At 41.9% G+C, this 17,388-nt stretch overlaps 1 protein-coding gene across 1 annotated transcript in view; it reads left to right on the forward strand.

Annotated features, from left to right (window-relative positions):
- The window catches only part of LOC120872470 (cytochrome P450 2B4-like), a 31,112-nt gene extending 15,399 nt beyond the window's left edge, over window positions 1-15,713 (forward strand). Inside the window, exons 8-9 of the mRNA XM_040252858.1 lie at window positions 10,116-10,257; window positions 15,170-15,713. Of these exons, the coding sequence (XP_040108792.1) occupies window positions 10,116-10,257; window positions 15,170-15,426 (399 nt within the window). The 3' untranslated portion in view covers window positions 15,427-15,713. The remainder of the gene's footprint in view (window positions 1-10,115; window positions 10,258-15,169) is intronic.
- The last annotated feature ends 1,675 nt before the right edge of the window (window positions 15,714-17,388 follow it).

Here is a 17,388-nt window from a genome sequence, read left to right on the forward strand (position 1 = left end):
TTTTGCAGTAGCTTACGTTGCTGAGTATAGGTTTTCCTAGAGGTGATATTCACAGTTTTGAATCACCCAATGAACAGCACCCATCAGGTTATATTCTGGCCCCAGTCTTGGAGTCTGCTCTTTATAGGGCTCTGCTGCGTCAGATGTGAACCTTTTAGTTGATGGATCATAAAGTAGACCAAGGGGTCTTGGGGATGAGGGATCAGGGTGGTTGGTAAGGAAACCTGGAGGGATGGGACACTAGCAATCAAATGCAGGAGAGTCATTTCAACATTCCTGCCAGCAACTATAGAGCCACACACTGGATGAAGCTCATTATCAGCTGTGAAGGCACATTAATAGATTCAGCCACTCTTTGTTAATGGTCATTTGGGTCCAAGGTCAGAGAAACCCCAGTAAGATGGTATGTGCTGGAAGAGGGCATTAGAGGGCAGACAGACTGAAACCACAATCACGGAAAAGTAACCAATCTAATCACATGGACCACAGCCTTGTCTAACTCAATGAAACTATGAGCCATGCAATCTATGGCGACCCAAGATGGATGGTCATGGTGGAAAGTTCTGACAAAATGAGGTCCACTGAAGAAGGGAATGGTAAACCACTTATTCTTGCCTTGAGAGCCCAATAAACAGTAAGAAAAGGCAAAAAGATAAAACACTGTAAGATGAATTCCCCAGGTCGGTTCAGTTCAGTTCAGTCACTCAGTCGTGTGCAACTCTTTGCGACCCCATGAATCGCAGCACGCCAGGCCTCCCTGTCCATCACCAACTCCCAGAGTTCACTCAAACTCATATCCATCGAGTCAGTGATGCCATCCAGCCATCTCATCCTCTGTTGTCCCCTTCTTCTCCTCCCCCCAATCCCTCCCAGCATCAGAGTCTTTTCCAATGAGTCAACTCTTCACATGAGGTGGCCAAAGTACTGGAGTTTCAGCTTTAGCATCATTCCTTCCAAAGAACACCCATGACTGATCTCCTTTAGAACAGACTGGTTGGATCTCCTTGCGGTCCAAGGGACTCTCAAGAGTCTTCTCCAATACCACAGTTCAAAAGCATCAATTCTTCGGCACTCAGCTTTCTTCACAGTCCAACTCTCACATCCATACATGACTACTGGAAAAACCATAGTCTTGACTGTCAGAGTCCAGCTCCAGCAGCCAGGGAATCAACCTGAAGAGATGGGTGGTGTCGGCAAGAAATGACCCAGCCTCTCAGTTTTCTTGGACTGCGTAACTTTACTTCAAGCTTAAGATTCTTTTTATACTTTAACAAAAGCATTAGGTCAGAGGTTTGACATTTTCAATTTCCCCTCACCCAGATTTATTGTCTCCATAAATCATTGTTGCCCTTCAAACAGAGTTTCTGCCCCAGCGGTTCTCTCAGAATAGTGTTTACTTTAACTCATGATTACATTGTAACTTGTGCATAATACAAACCTCAGCTTATTTCTTATCTTTCTAAGTCCTGTTTGCCCCTAGTATCCTAAGCTTACTATTTCTTTTTTTTTAAATTTTATTTATTTTTTTTATCTCAGTGACTTTTATTTATTTATTTATTTTTAATTTATTTTTAATTTTACTTTACAATTCTGTATTGGTTTTGCCATACATTGGCATGAATCCACCACGGGTGTACATGCATTCCCAAACATGAACCCCCCTCCCACCCCTCTCCCCACAACATCTCTCTGGGTCATCCCCACGTACCAGCCCCAAGCGTGCCATATCCTGCATCGGACAGAGACTGGCAATTCGATTCTTACATGATATTATACATGTTTCAATGCTATTCTCCCAAATCAACTCACCCTCTCCCTCTCCCACTGAGTCCAAAAGTCCGCTATACACATCTGTGTCTTTTTTGCTGACCTGCATACAGGGTCATCATTGCCATCTTTCTAAATTCCATATATATGTGTTAGTATACTGTATTGGTGTTTTTCTTTCTGGCTTACTTCACTCTGTATAATCGGCTCCAGTTTCATCCATCTCATCAGAACTGATTCAAATGTATTCTTTTTAATGGCTGAGTAATACTCCATTGTGTATATGTACCACAGCTTTCTTATCCATTCATCTGCTGATGGACATCTAGGTTGTTTCCATGTCCTGGCTATTATAAACAGTGCTGCGATGAACATTGGGGTACATGTGTCTCTTTCAATTATGGTTTCCTCAGTGTGTATGCCCAGCAGTGGGATTGCTGGGTCATAAGGCAGTTCTATTTGCAATTTTTTAAGGAATCTCCACACTGTTCTCCACATTGGCTGTACTAGTTTGCATTCCCACCAACAGTGTAGGAGGGTTCCCTTCTCTCCACACCCTCTCCAGCATTTATTGCTTGCAGATTTTTGGATCACAGACATTCTGAGTGGTGTGAGATGGTACCTCATTGTGGTTTCTTACTATTTCTTAAAAAAGGCTTCTAGCTATTAATATCTCTAAAGTTCCTAATCTTTATAAGCTATAGTAGAATATGCTAACATTACAACATTCCTTAAATCTTTAGCTTCTAACTATTTTAATTATTCCTAAGCCCTAAATTCAGCAAACTCCTTTGCCATAAACACTTTCCTCACAAATAGGCTTCAGATAGCAATCCCTCCCATGGCCACAAGCTGCAGCCTACATGCTCACCCTGGAACACTATTTTGTAAAAGTCCTTGAACAAATGTCAATGATTAATTTTATGAATTATTCTCTGAGCACAGCTGCAGAAGGTTTTGTGCTTTTTCATGCTCCTCTCAAGAACAATAAGCACCTTAATATTCTTTTCAGTCAACTCAGGTGAGGAAAGGAAAAAACAAGTCAGAATCACAAAGCCTAATTCCTTCCTCCCAGGTCTGTGCCTGTGGGACAAAGAGAGGGAGTTGGGGCCATGCCTCCATTTTGTCAGTAATGCCTAGATGGACACTTTGTTTGCAAAGTGTCTCAACACTTGACTAGACGGACCTTTGTTTGCAAAGTAATGTCTCTGCTTTTCAATATGCTATATAGTTTGGTCATAACTTTCCTTCCAAGGAGTAAGTGCCTTTTAATTTCATGGCTGCAATCACCATCTGCAGTGATTTTGGAGCCCCAAAAATAAAGTCTGACACTGTTTCCACTGTTTCCCCATCTATTTGCCGTGAAGTGATGGGACCAGATGCCATGATCTTAGCTTTCTGAATTTGAGCTTTAAGCCAACTTTTTCACTCTCCTCTTTCACTTGCCCCCTGGAGAAGGAAATGGCAATCCACTCCAGCACTCTTGCCCGGAAAATTCCATGGATGGAGGAGCCTGATAGGCTACAGTCCACGGGGTCGCAAAGAGTCGGACACGACTGAGTGACTCTGTCCTGTCCTGTCCTTTCACTTTCATCAAGAGGCTTTTTAGTTCCTCTTCACTTTCTGCCATAAGGGTGTTGTCATCTGCATATCTGAGGTTATTGATATTTCTCCCAGCAATCTTGATTCCAGCTTGTGCTTCTTCCAGCCCAGCGTTTCTCATGATGTACTCTGCATATAAGTTAAATAAGCAGGGTGACAATATACAGCCTTGATGTCCTCCTTTTCCTATTTGGAACCAGTCTGTTGTTCCATGTTTAGGTGCCCAATATGCTACTAAAGATCAGTAGAGAAAAAACTGCTAACAGAATGAAGAGACGAAGCCAAAGCAGAAACAACAACTAGTTGTGGATGTGACTGGTGACGGAAGCAAGGTCCGATGTTGTAAAGAGCAATATTGCATCAGTTCAGTTCAGTTCAGTGGCTCAGTCATGTCTGACTCGTGCGACCCCATGAACCACAACACACCAGGCCTCCCTGTCCATCACCAACTCCAGGAGTCCAACCAAACCCATGTCCATTGAGTCAGTGATGCCGTCCAACCATCTCATTATCTGTCGTCCCATTCTCCTCCTGTTCTCAATCTTTGCCAGCATCAGGGTCTTTTACAATGAGTCAGCTCTTTGCATCAGATGGCCAAAGTATTGGAGTTTCAGCTTCAATGTCAGTCCTTCCAGTGAACACCCAGGACTGATCTCCTTTAGGATGGACTGGTTGGATCTCCTTGCAGTCCAAGGGACTCTCAAGAGTCTTCTCAAACACCACAGTTCAAAAGCATCAATTCTTCAGCACTCAGACTTCTTCACAGTCCAACTCTCACATCCATACATGACCACTGGAAAAACCATAGCCTTGACTAGACGGATCTTTGTTGGCAAAGTGATGTCTCTGCTTTTGAATATGCTATCTAGGTTGGTCATAACTTTCCTTCCAAGGAGTAAATGTCTTTTAATTTCATGGCTGTAATCACCATCCGTAGTGATTTTGGACCCCAGAAAAATAAAGTCTGACACTGTTTCCCCATACATTCGCCATGAGGTGATGAGAACAGATGCCGTGATCTTAGTTTTCTGAATTTGAGTTAAGCCAACTTTTTCACTCTCCTCTTTCACTTTCATCAAGAGGCTCTTTAGTTCTTCTTCACTTTCTGCCAAAAGGGTGGTGTCATCTGCATATCTGAGTTATTGATATTTCTCCCGGCAATCTTGATTCCAGCTTGTGCTTCTTCCAGCCCAGCATTTCTCAGGATGTACTCTGCATATATGTTAAATAAGCAGGGTGACAATATACAGCCTTGACGTACTGCTTTTCCTATTTGGAAGCAGTCTGTTGTTCCATGTCCAGTTCTAACTTCTGCCTCCTGACCTGCATATAGGTTTCTCAAGAGGCAGGTCAGGTGGTCTGGTATTCCCATCTCTCTCAGAATTTTCCACAGTTTATTGTGATCCACATAGTCAAAGGCTTTGGCATAGTCAATAAAGCAGAAATAGATGTTTTTCTGGAACTTTCTTGCTTTTTCCATGATCCAGCAGATGTTGGCAATTTGATCTCTGGTTCCTCTGCCTTTTCTAAAACCAGTTTGAACATCTGGAAGTTCACGGTTCATGTATGGCTGAAGCCTGGCTTGGAGAATTTTGAGTATTACTTTACTAGTGTGTGAGATGAGTGCAATTGTGTGGTAGTTTCAGCATTCTTTGGCATTGCCTTTCTTTGGGATTAGGATGAAAACTGACCTTTTCCAGTCCTGTGGCCACTGCTGAGTTTTTCAAATTTGCTGGCATATTGAGTGCAACAATTTCACAGCATCATCTTTCAGGATTTGAAATAGCTCAACTGGAATTCCATCACCTCCACTAGGAACCTGAAATATTAGGTCCATGAATCAAGGCAAATTGGAAGTGATCAAACAGGAGATGCCAAGAGTGAATGTCGACATTTTAGGAATCTGCAAACTAAAATAAACTGGAATGGGTGAATTTGACTCAGATGACCAATACATCTACTACTGTGGGCAAGAATCCCTTAGAAGAAATGGAGCAGCCAACATGGTCAACAAAAGGGTCCAAACTGCAGTACTTGGATGCAGTCTCAAAAACGACAGAATGATCTCTGTTCGTTTCCAATGAAAACTATTCAACATCACAGTAATCCAAGCCTATGCCCCAACCAGCAATGCTGAAGAAGCTGAAGTTGAACAGTTTTATGAAGACCTACAAGACCTTCTAGAACTAACACCCAAAAAAGATGTCCTTTTTATTATGGAGAACTGGAATGCAAAAGCAGGAAAACAAGAAACACCTGGAGTAACAGGCAAATTTGTCTTTGGAGTACAGAATGATACAGGGCAACGGCTCATAGAGTTTTGCCAAGAGAATGCACTGGTCATAGCAAACACTCTCTTCCAACAACACAAGAGAAGACTCTACACATGGACATCGCTAGATGGTCAACACTGAAATCAGATTGATTATATTCTTTGCCGTCAAAGATGGAGAAGCTTTATATATTCAGCAAAAACAAGACCGGGAGCTGACTGTGGCTCAGATCATGAACTCCTTATTGCCAAATTCAGAGTTAAATTGAAGAAAGTAGGGAAAACCACTAAGCCATTCAGGTATTACCTAAATCAAATCCCTAATGATTACACAGTGGAAGTGAGAAATAGATTTAAGTGACTGGATCTGGTAGATAAAGTCCCTGATGAACTATGGACGGAGGTTTGTGACATTGTATGGGAGACAGGAATCAGACCATTCCCAAGAAAAAGATATGCAAAAAGGCAAAATGGGTGTTGAAGAGGCCTTACAAAGAGAGAAAAGAAGAGAAGCCAAAAGCAAAGGAGAAAAGGAAAGATATACCCATTTGAATGCATAGTTTGAAAGAATAACAAGGAGAGATAAGAAAGCCTCCCTCAGTGATCAGTGCAAAGAAATAGAGGAAAACAATAGAATGGGAAAGACTAGAGATCTCTTCAAGAAAATTAGAGATACCAAGGGAACATTTCATGCAAAGATGGGCTTGATAAAGGACAGAAATGGTAAGGACCTAACAGAAGCAGAAGATATTAAGAAGAGGTGGCAAGAATACACAGAAGAACTATACAAAAAAGAGCTTCACAACCCAGATAATCATGATGGTATGATCACTCACCTAGAGCCAGACATCCTGGAATGTGAAGTCAAGTGGGCCTTAGAAAGCATCACTATGAACAAAGCTAGAGGAGGTGATGGAATTCCAGTTGAGCTATTTCAAATCTTAAAAGATGATGCTTTGAAAGTGCTGCACTGAATACGCCAGCAAATTTGGAAACGTCAGCAGTGGCCTCAGGACTGGAAAAGGTCAGTTTTCATTCCAATCCCAAAGAAAGGCAATGCCAAGGAATGCTCACACTACTGCACAATTACACTCATCTCACAGGCTAGTAAAGTAATTCTCAACATTCTCCAAGCCAGACTTCAACAATATGTGAACTGTGAACTTCCAGATGTTCAAGCTGGTTTTAGAAAAGGCAGAGGAACCAGAGATCAAATTGCCAACATCCACTGGATCACCAAAAAAGCGAAAGAGCTCCAGAAAAACATCTACTTCTGCTTTATTGACTATGCCAAAGCCTTTGACTGTGTGGATCACAATAAACTGTGGAAAATTCTAAAAGAGATGGGAATACCAGACCATCTGACCTGCCTCTTGAGTAATCTGTATGCAGGTTAGGAAGCAACAGTTAGAACTGGACATGGAACAACAGACTAATTCCAAATAGGAAAAGGAGTATGTCAAGGCTGTATATTGTCTCCCTGCCTATTTAACTTATATGCAGAATACATCATGAGAAACGCTGGGGTGGAGGAAGCACAAGCTGGAATCAAGATTTCTGGGAGAAATATCAATAACTACAGTTATGCAGATGACACCACCCTTATGGCAGAAAGTGAAGAAGAACTAAAGAGCCTCTTGATGAAAGTGAAAGAGGAGAGTGAAAAATTGGCTTAAAGCTCAACATTCAGAAAACTAAGATCATAGCATCTGGTCCCATCACTTCATGGTGAATAGATGGGGAAACAGTGGAAACAGTGGCTGACTTTATTTTTCTGGGCTCCAAAATCACTGTGGACATTGACTGCAGGCATGAAATTAAAAGACGCTTGGTCCTTGGAAGAAAAACTATGACCAAACTTCAGTTCCGTTCAGTTCAGTTCAGTTGCTCAGTCGTGTCTGACTCTTTGCAGCCTCATGAATCGCAGCATGCCAGGCCTCCCTGTCCGTCACCAACTCCCGGAGTTCACTCAGACCGACGTCCATCGAGTCAGTGATGCCATCCAGCCATCTCATCCTCTGTCGTCCCCTTCTCCTCCTGCTCCCAATCACTCCCAGCATCAAAGTCTTTTCCAATGAGTCAACTCTTCGCATGAGGTGGCCAAAGTACTGGAGTTTCAGCTTTAGCATCATTCCTTCCAAAGAAATCCCAGGGTTGATCTCCTTCAGAATGGACTCGTTGGATCTCCTTGCAGTCCAAGGAACTCTCAAGAGTCTTCTCCAACACCACAGTTCTAAAGCATCAATTCTTCAGCATTCAACCTTCTTCACAGTCCAACTCTCACATCCATACATGACTACTAGAAAAACCATAGCCTTGACTAGACGGACTTTAGTTGGCAAAGTAATGTCTCTGCTTTTGAACATGCCTATCTAGCTTGGTCATAACTTTTCTTCCAAGGAGCAAGTGTCTTTTAATTTCATGGCTGCAGTCACCACCTGCAGTGATTGGAGCCCAGAAAAATAAAGTCTGACACTGTTTTCACTGTTTCTCCACCTATTTCCCATGGAGTGATGGGACTGGATGCCATGATCTTCGTTTTCTGAATGTTGAGCTTTAAGCCAACTTTTTCACTCTCCACTTTCACTTTCATCAAGAGGCTTTTTAGTTCTTCTTCACTTTCTGCCATAAGGGTGGTGTCATCTGCATATCTGAGGTTATTGATATTTCTCCCGGCAATCTTGATTCCAGCTTGTGTTTCTTCCAGTCCAGCGTTTCTCATGATGTACTCTGCATATACGTTAAATCAGCAGGGTGACAATATACAGCCTCGAAGTACTCCTTTTCCTATTTGGAACCAGTCTGTTGTTCCATGTCCAGTTCTAACTGTTGCTTCCTGACCTGCATACAGATTTCTCAAGAGGCAGGTCAGGTGGTCTGGAATTCCCATCTCTTTCATAATTTTCCACAGTTTATTGTGATCCACATAGTCAAAGGCTTTGGCATAGTCAATAAAGCAGAAATAGGTGTTTTTCTGGAACTCTCTTGCTTTTTCCATGATCCAGAGGATGTTGGCAATTTGATCTCTGGTTCCTCTGCCTTTTCTAAAACCAGTTTGAACATCTGGAAGTTCACGGTTCATGTATTGCTGAAGCCTGGCTTGGAGAATTTTGAGCATTACTTTACTAGCATGTGAGATGAGTGCAATTGTGCAGTAGTTTGAGCATTCTTTGGCATTGCCTTTCTTTGGGATTGGAATAAAAACTGATCTTTTCCAGTCCTGTGGCCACTGCTGAGTTTTCCAAATTTGCTGGCATATTCAGTGCACCATTTTCACAGCATCATCTTTCAGGATTTGAAATAGCTCAACTGGAATTCCACCACCTCCTCTAGCTTTGTTCATAGTGATGCTTTCTAAGGCCCACTTGACTTCACACTCCAAGATGTCTGGTTCTAGATGAGTGATCACACCATCGTGATTATCTGGGTCATGAAGATCCTTTTTGTACAGTTCTTCTGTGTATTCTTGCCATCTCTTCTTAATATATTCTGCTTCTGTTAGGTCCATACCATTTCTGTCCTTTATCGAGCCCATCTTTGCATGAAATGTTCCCTTGGTATCTCTAATTTTCTTGAAGAGATCTCTAGTCTTTCCTATTCTGTTGTTTTCCTCTATTTCTTTGAATTGGTCACTGAAGAAGGCTTCCTTATCTCTTCTTGCTATTCTTTGGAACTCTGCATTCAGATGCTTATATCTTTCCTTTTCTCCTTGGCGTTTCACTTCTCTTCTTTTCACAGCTATTTGTAAGGCTTCCCCAGACAGCCATTTTGCTTTTTTGCATTTCTTTTCCATGGGGATGATCTTGATCCTTGTCTCCTGTACAATGCCATGAACCTCATTCCATAGTTCATCAGGTACTCTTTCTATCAGATCTAGGCCCTTAAAACTATTTCTCACTTCCACTGTGTAATCATAAGGGATTTGATTCAGGTCATGACCAACTTAGGCAGCATATTAAAAAGCAGAGACATTACTTTGTCAACAAAGGTCCATCTGGTCAAAGCTACAGTTTTTCCAGTAGTCATGTATGCATGTGAGAGTTGGACTATAAAGAAAGCTGAGCACCAAAGAATTGATGGTTTTGAACTGTGGTGTTGGAGAAGAGTCTTGAGAGTCCCTTGGACTGCAAAGGCGATTCAACCAGTCCATCCTAAGGGAAATCAGTCCTGAGTGTTCATTGGAAGACTGATGTTGAAGCTGAAACTCCAATACTTTGGCCATCTGATGCTAAGAGGTGACTCATTGGAAAAGACCCTGATGCCGGCAAAGATTGAGGGCAGGAGGAGAAGGGGACGACAGAAGGTGAGATGGTTGAAAAGCATCACCAACTCAATAGAGATGAATTTGATTAAACTCTGAGAGTTGGTTATGGACAAGGAGGCCCTAATGTCCATGGGGTCACAAAGAGTCGGACACCACTGAGCGATTGAACTGATGAACTGACGATTCCACTTGTTTTTAACATCCTCTTAGGGCATTACCGTGTACCCCATCCTGAGCTCTGCTCTCCATGACCCACGCCACTTTGAGAAGCCAGATGCCTTCTATCCTGGCCACTTCCTGGATGCACAGGGCAACTTCAAGAAGCCAGAAGTCTTCATCCCATTCTCCATGGGTAAGTCATGCTTTCTTCCCCATGAAAATGCCTGCTCACTCATGCTCTGTGTGTGACTCTCTTTCTTGATCCGACTCCAAACTCCAGGTGAACATTTCTGGGAAAAAATGACAATTCTGAAGGGTAGAGAAAGACATCTACAGAAACAAAGATAGTGTGAAGGGGAAAAGAAGAGATGAGGTACGATGGAGGAGGAAGATGGAGACTCAGTGATAGAGATAAAGTGACAGCACAGACACACACTTGCACACTCAAAATAACAGACAAATAAGTGATCCATTACCAAGCACCTGTTATGTGCTGAAATCAGGGAAGGGCAGTTTTCACATGTTCTCTGAAAATGAAAAAAACCATTATTTTTCTAATTTATACAAAGCAAGAAAGAATAAAATTCAATTTGAAAATCACCTGTAACTTACCACTCAACCACACTTATTAATAACAGAGGATGTCCTTTTTTTTTAGCATGTATACAAACACAAAGGTTTAGATGGATAGATAGGTAGATAAATAGGTACATACATGGATACACAGATAGATACATAGACAATAGGTAAGAAAATGAAAGAATAGTAAAAAGAAAGGAAGAGAAAAGAAGGAAGATTCAGCGATTTATTCCTTGTTTGTCAGTTGTTAATCCAAGCCATGGACTAGCGTGAGGTTCAGAAGGCACTTAAAGAACAGAGATTTAAGGAATATTCATTCTTGGATTTGCATGTGTGCCCTGATCCAATCAGATTTCCCATGTGGCTCAGTGATAAGAAATCCACCTGCCAGTGCAGGAGACACAGGTTCAATCCCTGGGTCAGGAATATCCCCTGGAGAAGGAAAGGGCAACTCACTCCAGTATTCTTGCCTGGGAAATCCCAAGGACAGAGGATCCTGGTGGGCTACAGGCCATGGGGTCACAGAAGAGTCAGACATGACTGAGCAACTATACAACAACAACCTAATTCAACCATCTATAAAATAATTCAACTTTTAGTTACTGACTTGAAATCTATCATATCTAAAAAATTTCAATCTGAGTAGATATAAATCTGGTTCATTTACTGATCTGTCTTTCTAGCTATATAATACTGCTTGACTATTTCTACCCAAGAAATATGTTTTAATATTTTACAGTTGCTAGTTTCTCTGTATTACTCTTCTTCTATAGATAGTTTTATGGTTATTTTTTAACATATTTGTTTTTCTTCCAAGTATACTTTGGAATTATTTTGTCAAAGTCTCAAAAACTCCCCCTGGAATTCTATTAAGATTAACTTGAATTTGTAGTTTACATTGAATAACTTTGACAGCTTTACAAATTAAAATAACTTTGACAGCCCAGTCAAGAAGAAGGGCTTCCCAGGTGGCCCAGTGGTAAAGAATATGCCTGCCAATGCAGGAGACATGGGTTCAATTCCTTGGTTGGGAAGATCGCCTGGAGGAAGAGATGGTAACCCACTCCAGTATTCTTGCCTGGGAAACTCCATGGACAGAAGAGCCTGGCAAGCTACAGTCTGTGGACTGACAAGGAACTGGACAGGACTGAGCGCACACACAGTCAAGAAGATAGCATTTCCTTTGAATCACCTCTATATCAGTTGAATTTTTTTTTAAACTAGGTTTTGAGTACTTCTAGCTAGATTTATTCCTAAGAAATATGAGAAGAGATTGTTGCTATTGCTGATAGAACCTCTTCGTCAGCTCAGGCTGCCATAATAAAAGGCTGCAGACTGGGTGCCTTACACAACAGAAATTCATCACCTCATATTTCTGGAGGCTGGAGGTCTGCTCTCAGAGAGCCAGCATGGTCAAGTTCTCGTGGGGTCTGTCTTCCGGCTCACACACAGCCGCCATCTTGCTGTGACCTCACGCGGTAGAGTGAGGGCTCTGGTATCACTTCCTCTTCTTATAAGAACTCAATCCCTTGGAATTGTTTTTACCACATGAGAGCATTCTTTCTCCTTGCCTCCCTCCATTCCTTCCTTCCTTTCTTCCTCTTTAGTACCTTTTTCTTCTGATTATAAAGCTAATATATTGTTGAAAGTTTAGAGAATACAAAACGGTATAATTTTTAAACAAACTAACAAAAAAGAACACTATTCCCTCATGGAGGCCTAAGGAGCTTTTCTAATGAGTTTATCTAAACCTTATGTGCTCCTCAGGTGGTGCTAGTGGTAAAGAACTTGTCTGCCAATGCAGGAGGTATAAGAGATGCAGGTTTGATTCCTGGGTGGCAAAGATCCCTTGGAGGAGGGCATGGCAACCCACTCCAGTATTCTTGCTTGGAGAATCCCATGGACAGAGGAGCCTGGCAGGCTACAGTCCATAGGTCGCAAACAGTCCAACACAACAGAAGTGACTTAGCAAGCATGCATGCAAACCTAATAACCAGACTTTGCTGGTGGTCAAGTGGTTAAGACCCCAGACTCCCACTGCAGCGGGCATGAGTTCCATCCCTGGTCCGGGAGCTAAGATGTCACGTGCCATGAGGGGTGGCCAAAAAGAAAAGATCAACCCAATTACTTTCTAAGATTCTTTCTCCAAGTACCATTGCATTGGGAGTTAGGGCTGCAACATATAAATTCTGAAAGGACATGATTAAGTTCACAGCAATTTTTTGATGTAGTATTTTAAATTTTTAGAATAGGTATATCAGAAATCCACTGGTATTTTGAAATGTATATTTCTGTCATAACCAGACAATTTCCTTATATTACTTTTACAACTAACCATTTTTCATTCTCTTGGGTTTTCCAAATAATTGGTGTTAGCATCTGCAAATGATGATATTTTGACTTTTTTGTTTCTTGTGTTAAAGTGACATGTTTTCCCTAATATCATGAGCTAGCACCTCTGGAATCATGTGAAGTAATAGTAGTGACAGTAAAAGTAGTGACTTCTAACTTTAAGGAGAATATTTTTATTTTCTCTCTTAAGCTTAATGATGGCTATGATCTATTCCAGATATTTTATAGCTATTCTAACATATTTTGTTATTCAGTCAATAAGTCATGTCTGACTTTTTGTGACCCCATGATCTGCAGCATGCCAGGCTTCCCTGTCCTTCACTATCTCCCAGAGTTTGCTCAAACTCATGTCCATTGAGTCAGTGATCCTACCATATATTTTCTCAATTCTATTCTCTTTTTTTGGCCACGACGCACATTTTGTGGGCTCTTAGATCTCTGACTGGGAATTGAACATGTGTCCTCTGCAGTGAAAACGCAGAGTACTAACCACTGGACTGCCAGAGAAGGTCCCAATTTTTCTCAACTCTAAATGAAATTAGGGAAAGATCTTTTTAATCTCTATTTTACAACAAGCTTTTAGTTTTTGAAAAATTTGATCAGGATGTTATATTGAGTATTAATAACCTTTTCAGCTCCTGTCAAGATGATCAAATTGCTTTTCTCCTTTGATGTCTGAGTGTTGACTCATTCTCTGTCTTGTAGAATTGGAAAAAGAGAGGCTCAGGTTTCAGGGGACTTGCCCAAGCCCCTGTATAAAGTCATGATCTACAGAGGTCAGGGCAGGGCTAAGGTGTGATAAACTCTCTGAACATCTCAGCAACTTAGAGCCAAAAGACTGTTTTCCTGATCATGCAACATGCCCATCCCAGACTATCACAGTCACGTAGAAAAGGGAGTTAACGGGGATTCTATCCTGAAACATGAAGACACAGGGAAAACAGCGTGACATGCATAAGTTTAGCCCTCACTTCACGGGACTAAGAAAATCCCATCCAAGTTCAATGTGGCTCAGATATTATACACCTAGAGATGATCTATGAATACTTATGAAGCATAGTGAACTTAGCCACACACACAGGGCAGCTCTCTGGGCTCCTTTCCTTCCCATGAGACTGCAGGTCAATAGGATATAGTGGAAACTCTAGCCCAGCCCAGGGACATGCTGGCCTCACCCTTGGTTATTCCAGTGGACACAGCCTGTGCTGAAGTCAGCGGATATTCAGGGCTCCACCTCGATGGGACAGTTTGTGGTGGTCAACCTCATCGTGCAGGAAGATATGAGTAGGTGTTAGAAAAATGAGGGCAAAGGTGGACAGAGTGCTATTCAATTCTTTATAAGCATGAAGTGGGCATTGCCAGTCAGAACCTCCACAGGTTGGGGTGTGGGGATTGGGTCTGGGAGGCTGGCTTTGTTGGCTGCTGATTGTGGGCAGGACCAGGGGGCTGGGAGGAGGGTCAAGATGGCCAGAACAGTGCAGACACTGAGAGGTTTAGAGCAAATGATCAGATGTAGGTCAATATTTGATCATCCAGGTGTCCGCCTTCTCCAGGACAGGCCAGAAGTTTCAGCTCCCCTGAACCCCTCTCTCATGGTCCTCATCCCTAGAGCATACTGCCACAGATTTCTCCAGCATTTTCACATTTTTTTCTCATAAATTGGCTTAGTTGACAGTATACTTAACCAGAGACACACAAAAAAATGAAAGAACTTCAGACACGAAAGGACTTGGTACCAGGAGGGACAGAGGAGGGCACTGTACTGGATAATCCCAGAGGAGGCAGAACTGAAATATAACTGAGATAGAAATGTGCGAACACTGCTCACCCTATGCCCGCCCCCACTCTCAGCCCCTACTAATGTTGTTGGTGTTGTTGGTACTGAGGACAAGAATAGGATCAGAACACCTCACATGTAAATCTATGTAAGTGAACATGCAAATATCCTGGGGTTTCGGGGAGCAGGGCAACCAAGTGTTCTCAAGTTCAGCTTCATGTTAATAAACTTTTACTTTTTGCTTGTCACCATCTACTCTGCACACCCCTGCCCTCCTCCTTCTTCAAGTTGAAGTAGCTTATTCAGCCCTCAGCTTCTGTGCTGTGTGACTCCAAAATAGCTCCCTTAACCTCTCTGATCTTATCCTCCAATGATACTACCTCCCTTACACCCTCAGGAAAACGCCTCTGTCTGGGTGAGAGCTTGGCCCGCTCAGAGCTCTTCCTCTTCTTGACCACTCTGCTGCAGAACTTCTCTTTGGGATCTCCCAAGGCCCCTGAAGACATCGACCTCACGCCCAGGGAGAATGGGCTGGGGAGACCGCCCCCTTTGTTCCAGGTCTGCTTCCTACCCCGCAGAGGAGGGGGAGGGCAAGAAGAAGCACAGATGTCCTCTGAGTCCTTGCATCCAGCCTCTGCCTCTGTCCAGAATTAACATGTGCAGGCTCCACCCTGCTCACTTTCTCCTGTGGAAAGTCCCTTTTGTGGTCTCTCTATCCATCCTGCTGTAGTCGCCACTTATTGCTAGATGGCCTGCACTGTTGACTGAGGATATTTCAGGGTCAAGAAATATGGGCTGGACTTCCCTGGTGGTCCAGTGGTAAAAAAAAATCCACCTACCAGTGCAGAGGACATAGATTCAGTTCCTGATTCGGAAAGATTCCACATGCCACGAGGCAACTGGGCCTGTGGGTCACAACTGCTGAAGCCCTTGCTCTAGAGCCTGTGCTCCACAACAAGAGAGGCCAACTCAATGAGAAACTCGAGCAGCGCCAGTAGAGAGCAGTCTCCAATTGCCACAACTAAAGAGAACGCCCATGTGCTGCAACAAAGATCCAAGTGCAGCCAAAAACAAACAAACAAATAAAATTTTTTAAAAAAGAATTACCTTCAATAACTTAGTGTTACCACCATCCCTAGAACAGTTAGGGTAACTAAGGCCCCAGAGGAGGGCAAGATGTAGAGCCAGGCTTACCCAGAGCAGCAGCAGCAGTACCAGATCTCCTGCCTCCCTTGCCTTGTCTCCATCTACTCTGCATACCCCTGCCCTCCCCCCTCCTCCGTTGAATTGAAATCACTAATTCAGCCCTCAACTTCTGCACTGCATGACTCCAAAATAGCTCTTTTACCTCTCTGAGCTTATCCTCCAAAATCAGTGAAACCAAAATAAAGTTCTGTTCTTTCTGGACAATGGCTATCTGTGCTGCCTCTTTCTCTCTCTCTTTTTAGGTAAAATTTGCATATTGTAACATTAACCACAGCTATTTTAAGGTGTACATTTCAATGGCACTTAGTCCAATCATAATGTTGTGTAAGGATCAATTCCATCTATTTCAAAACATTTTCATCATCCCATAACAAAACTCCACCCTGCTAAAATATGTCAGTCTCCAGTTCTCTCCTCCCACTGATCCCTAACAACCGTTAGTGTGCTTTTTTTTTTTTTTCACATGAATTTACCTATTCTGGAAATTTCAAATAAATAGCATCATACAGTAAGTGATTGTCTCTGGGTCTTTCATTTAGCTTAATGTTATCAGGATTGAACCATACTGTAGCAGGTATCAGTACATCATTCGTTTTATGGCCAAACAGTATTCCATTGTGTGGTGCATTTTGTGTATTCATTCATCAGTTTATTGACGTGTGGTTGCTTCCACAGTTTGGGTGTTGTAAATGGAGCTGCTAGGAACATTCGAGAACAGGGACACCCTATTTTTGTTTTACTCTCTATCAGGGTAATGGAAGGAAGGTGTTCTTCACCTTTCCATCTCTTCCCTTTTGGTTTGATGATTTTCTTTTGGGTTGTGCTTATATTCCTTTCTTTCTAGGTTTTTTTTTTTTTTTTTTGTATCTAATATAGACTTTTAATTTATTGTTATCATGGAGTTCCTATATGTTGACTTATATCTATATATACTTATTTCAAACTGATGATTAAGTTTATATTTACATTTTAAAAATAACTTAAATATCTATATTTAAGTCATTTAAGTCCTTTTGCAGTCTAAAAAAATCTACCTTTTTTACTCCCTTCCTTCACATTTTACATTTTTAATGCCATATTTTTACATCTTGATATCTATCTCTTAACTGTTTATGGTAGTTAGAGTTAATTTTACAGGTTTTGTCTTCTAACCTTTTTATAATACTAGCTTACTTAAGTGGTTGATTCACAGCTTTTACTAGTCAGATTTTTTCCTTCCTTTTAAATTCTTACTTCCTATAAAAAGTTACTCTGTTGTAACTTTTTCTTTTTCACTTAAGACCCTTTAATGCTTCTTGTAAGTTCAGTTTAGTATTGATGAACTCTTACTTTTTTGCTTGTCTGCAACACTCTTTATCTCTCCTTCAACTCTGAGTGGTTTTCCCTTCAGCACTTTGACCATTTGAGCAT

This window comes from Oryx dammah, unplaced genomic scaffold (genome assembly GCF_014754425.2).
Source record: "Oryx dammah isolate SB20612 unplaced genomic scaffold, SCBI_Odam_1.1 HiC_scaffold_13, whole genome shotgun sequence".
Taxonomy (NCBI): Eukaryota; Metazoa; Chordata; class Mammalia; order Artiodactyla; family Bovidae; genus Oryx; species Oryx dammah.